This window comes from Melopsittacus undulatus, chromosome 11 (assembly GCF_012275295.1).
Source record: "Melopsittacus undulatus isolate bMelUnd1 chromosome 11, bMelUnd1.mat.Z, whole genome shotgun sequence".
NCBI lineage: Eukaryota > Metazoa > Chordata > Aves > Psittaciformes > Psittaculidae > Melopsittacus > Melopsittacus undulatus.
Genome location: NC_047537.1, coordinates 8,030,815 through 8,039,682, shown reverse-complemented (window position 1 = coordinate 8,039,682; position 8,868 = coordinate 8,030,815). Strand labels below are relative to the sequence as shown.

Genomic DNA, 8,868 nt, shown 5'->3' with positions numbered 1-8,868 from the left:
AAACAGCCCTGAGAGGGACCTGCTGCTGTCACCAGCTCTGATAAACAACTGTCAGATCTGGGATGTTCACAGGGACCTCCAAGGGATGCTGGAAGTGGCGGTGAGGGCGTTTGTTAAGTGTGACCACACCTACAGTGAAGAATGAGCAGCATCCACAGAGAAACCATCTCCTGGTGCTGAGCTGGAGCTAATGGGGTGTTGGGGGGGGGGGGGTCATAGATGGTGGGAGTAGGGTCAGAATGTGCAGGGACCTCCTGCACATACCCCTGACTGCTCCATCGACACCGGTACCTGCACGCACATTCACTGCAAAGGCACATGGAGGAGGCTGGTCCTTTTGTCTTGAGCTCATCCTAAGGGTGGTGATGCTGTATCCAGGAGCCACTGATGCAGGTTCCCTGCTTCACATCATCAGACAAATCATTTCAGCTTTGCAAATGGATGTGGGTAGTTTATCTGGTAAACCAGGATGATCATAGAAACATAGAATCACAGGATGGTTTGGGTTTGAAGGGATCCTAAAGCTCCTCCAGTCCCAACCCCTGCCATGGGCAGGGACACCTTCCACTGGAGCAGCTGCTCCAAGCCCCTGTGTCCAACCTGGCCTTGAACACTGCCAGGGATGGGGCAGCCACAGCTTCTCTGGGCACCCTGTGCCAGCGCCTCAGCACCCTCACAGGGAAGAACTTCTGCCTAAGAGCTCATTGCAATCTCCCGTTTCATTTTGAACCCATCACCCCTTGTCCTGTCGCTACAAGTCCCTGATGAAGAGCCCCTCTCCAGCATCTTTGCAGCCTCCTTCAGACACTGGAAGCTGCTCTGAGGTCTCCACGCAGCTTCTCTTCTCCAGGCTGAACAGCCCCAGTGTTCTCAGCCTGTCTCCATACAGGAGGTGCTCCAGCCCCTGAGCATCCTCGTGGCCTCCTCTGGACTTGTTCCAATGGTTCCATGTCCTTATGATGTCATCTTTTTGTCCCTCTCCCCACTCACTTTTCATGTTTCATCCACCCTTGGTGCTCTCCCCACCCAGGACAGGGCTGCCAAAGCCCAGCCAATGGCACAGCAAAGGCAGGGCACAGCTTGTCAAGAGGAGCCAGCTCCTGGGGCAGCAGCAACTTGCTTTAGAGCAAGGATCCCTTTTCCCTATGGGAGCCAGTGGAATGGTGTGGGATGTGTGCGCACACGCACGACGGGGCACGGGTCCATCTGCCAGCATTGCTGGGCTGTGACTACAACTGTTTATCTTGAAAGCCAGAGGGTTACATTCTCCAAAGTTTCCAGGGAGCAAACACAGACCCTTCCTTTCAGCCGCGCACCGCAGGATGTGCAGCCTCCACAAATGCCTCGGGTTTGTTTGGCTTGGGTACACTGGGAGCATCACTGGCCAGAGGCTCCCCTGGCTTTGATCTGGGAGCTAGGTGCGCTTCTCGACAGGTTAATAGCTGTTTAACTGCACAGCCTCCCTGCCCAGGAGTCTAGACTCTTCCACCTGCTTTGTACACATCGACTCAGGCTTACACACAACTTGCTCTGTATACGTACCCTTACGCAACAGCCAGCCTCACCAAGGATGTGAAGTGAGGCTCTTCAGCAGCTTTCCAAGGTAAGCAGCAGGAATTAAGCCCCTGGTCCTTGCAGCGTGGAGCCAGGGAGGATACACAGCCCAATCCTTGTGCTGTTCCTGTTTTGTTCCCAGCAGAAGTTAAGACGACCAGAGTTGAAGGTCCCCATTCTATCGCCATCTGCAGTAAAACCTCCCAATGTCGCATGCTTTGCCCCTTTTCCCCTGCACTCTGCTGCTGGGGTGGGTATCCCATGTGCAGAACACACCACTGTGGGGAGCTCACTGTGTCAGAGAGGGAAATAACTCCTGGATGCTGAAGGGCATCCAGCCAGCCAACCTGCATTTTGGCTGGCATCTCCTATTCGTAACACCTAGCATCACACTTACGATGGTCAGGAGTCCCAAGAGTGGCATTAGTCCCATCACACCTGCCATTGACTCCAGTCCCATGTGAGAACACAAGTGATTTGTCCATCAGGTAGATCACCACCTGCAGTGAAACCATGGAGCTGCTCCCTATTGCAGCACACACTGCACGGGGCTCTGCAGAGAAATGAATCATCTCCAGCCAAAACCAAACCAATATAAACCCAGAGAAAGGCTGTGGACCAGAGCCTTGAAAAACAAGAAGGATTCAAAGCATATGGAGGTGCATTCATTGGGTTGGGACCAGCCAGGTTGCTCTTGACCTGGCACTCCTGGTACGTGACAGATCCTGTGGGGTGATGGAGCCTTTGCCCACTCTGCAGCTGATGGGAGGGAAGGATCAGCCCTGGTCAATCTGTATCAATGCCTCCAAAGAGGGATTTAGGGTTTCCCCCACCCCTGGCAGTGCGTGTGCCATGTCATGTACTCAACCTCAGTCTAACACCATGGTGCCAGTAACACCAGTCCAGGCTCTGGCTGGGACACATGCACGTCTGGATTCCAAGGGGTTTGCTGTGTTTTGCTTTACACAATAGCAAAGCTGAACAACTACTGCCTCACCTCTTGCCACATCAGTGTCTCTTTCTATGGGAGGTGCAAGATCTGTGAGCTCCGGCCTTGCTGCTTGCAGCCATTCAGTCCTGGCTGGTGCCTAAGGTGCTGGATGGGTACTGAGAGCTACACCAGGACTTAGCAGCTCTGGCTAAGCAAATGCTAAGTCTATGTTCATCTGCAGCAAGTGATAGAATCATAGAAGAGTTCAGGTTGGAAGGGACCTTCAAAGGTCATCCAGTTCCAACCCCATGGTTGTCTTCATCCCCACAACCAAACTCCATGGCCACCAGCCACTTCTGAAGAGTAAAGGGATGGTTGACAGGCAGCAACTGTGCTGGGGGCTGAGAGATGTTTTAACACACATGGCATCATGGTCCCTCCATGGCCCTAATGCACAGTGCTATGTAAGCCCCAGTGACAGACTGAACTCCAGTAGGACTTTGACCAGGTACTCAAGGCCTTCCAATGTGTACCGTCAATGTGGCTTAAGATGAAAGAAGAGACATAACCAAAGAGGGGGTGGAAAACAGCAGCTTGGGAAAAACCATCAGGATTATTTGAGTGGGTGCAAATCAGGCAAATAGGTTTAGTTCAAGAAGATAAAGGTCTCCGAGGCCTCTGGCTCAACTTCCTCCCCAACAAATCCTGCACCTTTGGCTTCGAAACATTTTCAGTTTGAAACTCACCTCCTGCTTGTTTGCTTTTACATTAAAGGGTTAAAATAACCTGAAAGACTAAACAAAACTATTTGCTTTGGGCTGACCAAACCCATTCATTCAACCCACACTGTTCCCTTTCCCCACTCCAGGTTTTGTCATTTTGCTTTAAAAAGCAACAGCTTCTGAAATGATCTGATTCTTGTGTGTTTTCCCCTCTCACCCTCCTGCACTTTCTGGTTTGGCTGCCAGGCTGAGAAATCCATTACCCACAGGGATCCTGGGCCAGCCTAACCCACATCTGACAGTAAAAGAAACCAGATTCTCTACGTCCTTTTAGCCCCTGGCTTCCTTCTTGGGCTTTCCCACACGCCTCCAGCTCCCACTGGGGACAGTGGCCGAGCTGGGTGTTGGGAGGGAGAAGGACTCTACACAAAGAGGCTGCACTTTCCCCTTGTCTCTGTGTATCCAGCTCTTGGGGTCAGCTCCGGTTTCCAAATACATCTCCTGATAAAATGATGGAATGGTTTGGGTTGGAAGGGACCTTCAAAGGTCATCTATTTCCAAACCTCTGCAGTAAGCAGGGACATCTTCATCTAGATCAGAACCACATCCAGCTTGGCTTCAATGTCTCCAGGAATGGAGCATCCACCACCTCTCTGGGCAATCTGTGCCAGTGTTTTACCACCCTCATTGTAAAGAATTTCTTCCTCACATGCAGCCTGAATCTCTCCTCTTTTAGTTTAAAACCATCACCCATCATCCTGTTGCAATAGGCCCTGCTAAAAAGTCTGTCCTCATCTTTCTTTAGGCACCTTTTATGTACTGAAAGACCACAATAAGGTCTCCCTGGAGACCATAGAATCATAGAATAGTTTGGGTTGGAAAGGACCTTAAGATCATCCAGTTCCAACCCCCTTGCTGTGGGCAAGGACACCTCACACTAAACCGTATCACCCAAGGCTTCATCCAACCTGGCCTTGAACACCGTCAGGGATGGAACATTCACAACCTCCCTGGGCAACCCATTCCAGTACCTCAGCACCCTAACAGGAAAGAATTTCTTCCTTAGATCCAATCTAAACCTCTGCTGTTTAAGTTTCAACCCATTACCCCTTGTCCTATCAGTACGATGAACAATCCCAACTCTTTCAGCCATTCCTCATAGCAGAGGTGTTCCATCCCTCTCATCATTTTTGTGGCCTCCTCTGGACCCTCTCCAACAGGTCCATGTCTTCCCTGTACTGAGGACTCCAGAGCTGGATGCAGGACTGCATCCAGAGCCAAATAGCAGGACACATCCTAGGAACAGCCACCAGTGATGACACCTGGTCCTGAAGCCCTGCGAATGCCCAAGGAGCACTGAGATGGTGTCAGGAAGAAACACCAAGGAGGCAGCAGAGATGGACTTAATATGAACCTTTAATGCACAGCACGAGCTGCCGGGCACCGGCTGCGCACGGAGCCGCTCCGTCGACTCGCAGTGGTACAAAAGCCCAGCTTGCCTGCAGCATCCCGGCACCCGCCTGGCATCTCAATCCGGGCATCCTGGCTGGCAGCGTGGTGTCACCGGCCACCCGCGCCACCTCCTCCTGTGTCCTCAGTCACCGCTGCAGCGGGGTCCCTCGCCCCACAGGCACGGAGGGGGTAACCCTGCGCCCAGCAGCTCCCCTCTGTCTGGCACTGGCTTCCAGCGCATTATATCCTCCTATCCAGGGTTTTGGAACGTGTAGTCCAGGAAATTCAGTAAGAAAAGATTAAAAAGGAGAGGCTTTGATGCTGAGTCAAATTAGGGAATTTCTTCTTGGTATTTTTCTTCTTGAAAAATTAAAAAAAAAAAAGGAAAAGAAATTAAAAGTCCAACTTGCTGATTTCTTGTTTCTCTGCTGTCTGAATGAGAAAGTCCTGTTTGGCCTCGCTGTCCCCTTCCAACCCCTCCAAACACCACCCGACCCCAAACCCCACCAGCACTCAGCATTATCACAAGTCCTTGACTCCTCAGAGTCCCTTTGCCTCCCACAGCTCCAGGCCTGCACCTTCCTTCACCGCCCCTTGGACTCCCCATACGTGTTGCGCAGCATGGAGACCATCTTCTCCTCGCACGTTACTTTGGTGTCCTTTAGGATGCTGTACCAGACCATGCCGGGCGGCCGGACCTCTTCGCTGCGGCAGAACAAGTAGGGCATGGTCTCGGTGCGGCTCTGGATGTAGGCACTGCGTAGCAGGGTGGAGCAGTGACTGCTGACCTTCTCCAGCCTCCTCAGGATCAGGTGTGCTTTCCTGGAGGGGACAGAGATAGAGATAGAGACAGAGCAGTGCGGGCAATGCAAAGAGACAAGGAGACAGGACTTCTGGGGTTCATCATGAGGGTGCTGAGGTGCTGGCACAGGGTGCCCAGAGAAGCTGTGGCTGCCCCATCCCTGGCAGTGTTCAAGGCCAGGTTGGACACAGGGGCTTGGAGCAAGCTGCTCCAGTGGAAGGTGTCCCTGCCCGTGGCAGGGGGTTGGAGCTGGAGGAGCTTTAAGGTCCCTTTCAACACAAACCATTCTATGATTCTATGAAGAATGCATGAGACCCATTTTCCTGACATTGTTTTTCCTATTTCAAGTGAGTAGCCCTGTTTTGCTCAAATATTTTGGGTGTATCTACTATTCCACAGCACCAGGCTGGAGGGACCTCAGACATGACCCACAAGAGCAGCTTGGGTGCACAGGGTCTCTGTCTGCCCCTGCTATACGATCACCATCACCACTACGTGCTCTGACAGGCTCCAGCACATGTGCTAGTCCCCATGCACCCTGGTGACACCCCCAGCACCCTATTGATGAGCCCAGCCCTCCCTTCCCTGTTTTCCCAAGTCTCCAGGAGGCAAATGACCCCAAATGACTGACACTAGAAAAGTGAAGGAAAAAAGCACACCACATTAAGACAAAACAAAATAAACCCATGAGAAACCAAGAATCCCCTCGTGGGAGCCTGAAAAGTGCTAAATTAAACAAAGGAAGGGGGAAAAGGGTTTTATTTCAGTGGCCTGAAAGTCGCAAGATCACAGATTATTTCCTCTCCCTTGGGTGCCACAGGAAAGTTCTGGATGCAGGGCTTGGGGGTTTTGCAGTTCCTGCAGGAATGTAAATTCCTGATAATGCTATGTCAGGGGAAGAGAGGCACAAACACAGGGATTAGTTGGTTATGAAAGCTGAGTGGTGTTGCAGTGCGGGGGGAGCCCGATGCACCCACAGGCACTCAGCAACAGGACGCCAGGGAAGGGCTGCCTGGAGCCACCCAGCACTGGAGCAGAGGGCAGAGACGGCAGCAGGAGGCAAGAGAGCATCCCAGCATCCCAAAGAGCTACAGACCAATCCCTGCAGAGCAGAAACAGTGGATGAAAGGCTGTAGTAAAGCACTGCTCCTCCAGCGCTACATGTGGAAAACTGCCCTGCTCCATCCCCAGGGTGATGGGGTCAGGGTTGGCTTTACAGGGGAAGAGTAAAGGGACTTGGTCATTCTTGGACCACACTACATGGTACCCATGTGTTTATTTAATGTATAAAGACAAGCTTAACTAGGCAATTTGAGTCATTAGCTATACACACAGATATAATAATGGTGTCATGGGCTGAGCTGAGCCCAGCTCGCTCTGACAGAATCCTCTCCTCATGCTACTCTTTATAGTAGCCACATGACCTTCTGCAGCATCTGGTGCTCCCACTGCTGAGAACAGGCCCTTCACTGCCACATACCTGCTGCAGATGTTATGAAATCCTACAATGGCATTAGATGCTTTCAGTAAAGACTGATCAAGTAAAGCTCAGCTCAGCAAAGTCTGTAGTGACAGTCACTACAGTGAACAAACTTCCGCAGATCACAGTCACTGGTGTTGGAAAGGACCAAACACCATCATCTGTGCCATTTCCTTACTGGGAACAACCTGCCTTGATGAATATCTGTCTGACCTGTTCTTAGAGCCAAGAGCCCATGGTCAGCTCCTAGGATGGACTTTGATGTGACAGCTGACATGGGGAAGTCATCCAACTGAAGGCAACCCAAACAACCCAATGATTTTCCCCCAGACTGACTCCATAAGGCCTTTCCCAGCCATAGCAAGAAGGAAGCAACAATGAGTGGCCATGATGAGCCCTTGAGGCAAACCCCAGTGGTGACAATCACAACTCGGCCCTAAACAACACAAGGAGTGGACTGCCCATTCCTGTACATGTGCTGGCCAAGCTCTTTTTTCTCTCCTTCCTTCTCATCACTTCAACTTACTGTTCACACACCACTGCATCTGCATGTGTGCTTGGTTCAGACATTCCCGGGAAAGAATCAGTGTTTGAGGCTGGGATGCAGCACACAACAGCTTGGTGCTACAAGGATGCTGAAAACACACTGCACTGTGGTCAAGCAGGAGACTGGGTGATGGGGAGGGAGGGAATCAGGCCCCTGGCTTTCAGTTCCCAGTGCCAAAAAGCCCCAGTTTTAATGGGTTTCACCACTTTGAGTCATTTATGCTAGTGGGGTAATGAAGTCATGTGTAAATGTTAGATTTAGCTTTCGGCTGTCAGCTGTTCCCTCTTAAAACAACTGAGGAGAAGGAGACCCGGAGCGGGTGAGGGGAAAAGAGAGGCTCTCTGGTGAAGTGGGGTAATAAATTACAGGAGCAGTTCTTGGGCTGCCAATTTAACACCATAAATCAAGGCCTGGGTATTACCCAAGCGCTCCCTGCGGAGGGCTGTCGGGTCAGAACGACCACCTTTTCAAATCCTGGAAATGAAATCTTCCTAAATGCTGACCAACCTCATCCCTGCCAGGAACGGTAATTTATTACCTTATTAAAGGGCAGGAATAGGGAGAGGAGTGTGTGAGGGGGGAGTTGCCTGTGGCCAAACCCCCAGCTTTCAGTCCCCAAAGGGATGAAGTAAACCCCTTCCCATCACCCCATATCCCAGACAAGGGGTGCCCCCACATTGGCATGAGCCAGTGGACCTCTCCCACCTGCCACGTGCCCACCACAAGGGCTGTTGTTTTAAGTTGGTGTCAGCCAGGGGTTGATTTTGGTCTCCACTTCTATGATGGATTTAGGAGGTCACAGCCACAGTCATAAATGATGAAGAGGGGGATTTAAAAATAGGCTCTACATGGCTGTTTCCCTCTGTGGTACCTCGTGGCATGGTGGGGGAGATGAAAGGGAAAGGGGATGGGTGTTGCCAGGGCATCTTCCAAGTGTGTGCATGAACCAGTGGCCCCACTGCAAGGGAGTGCAGTGCAGTGATTGCACAGGGGACAGGGCACCGAGGTCCCTGGTTGCCAGCCCCAGCTCCGCAAGGATGTGACCAAGAGCAGGAGACATGTTATGTCCTGCTCTGCCCAGCCCAGGGGTGCTCCCACAGGGACATTTGCCCCCAGATGCAGAGGGAACAGTGACCACTCATGCTGAGGGCTGGTGTGGGATGAAAACATATCCAGAGCCAGCAGAACTTTGCCCTATTTCACCTAGGAGCAAGGTATTAAAAGGGAATGAACCAGAATAAAGAAGCAAAGAAGAAATGATACCTGGGGTAGAGGGAGGATGAGATTCCCAGGACTGCTGCCTGGCTGCTGTGTTCCCAGATGGGGTGATTTTGTCATAAATACAGATTTTTCCACTCTACTGAGAACTGACCTGGGTCT

General features: G+C 51.6%; 1 protein-coding gene across 2 annotated transcripts in view; it reads right to left on the bottom strand.

Annotated features, from left to right (window-relative positions):
• Positions 1–4,605: 4,605 nt before the first annotated feature.
• ASTN2 (astrotactin 2) overlaps positions 4,606–8,868 on the bottom strand; it is a 328,524-nt gene continuing 324,261 nt past the window's right edge. The window contains exon 23 of one of the 2 annotated variants that reach the window (XM_034067350.1): positions 4,606–5,481. In XM_034067350.1, the coding sequence (XP_033923241.1) occupies positions 5,244–5,481 (238 nt within the window). In that variant the 3' untranslated portion in view covers positions 4,606–5,243. The remainder of the gene's footprint in view (positions 5,482–8,868) is intronic. The other variant, XM_034067351.1, reaches the window with a different exon arrangement.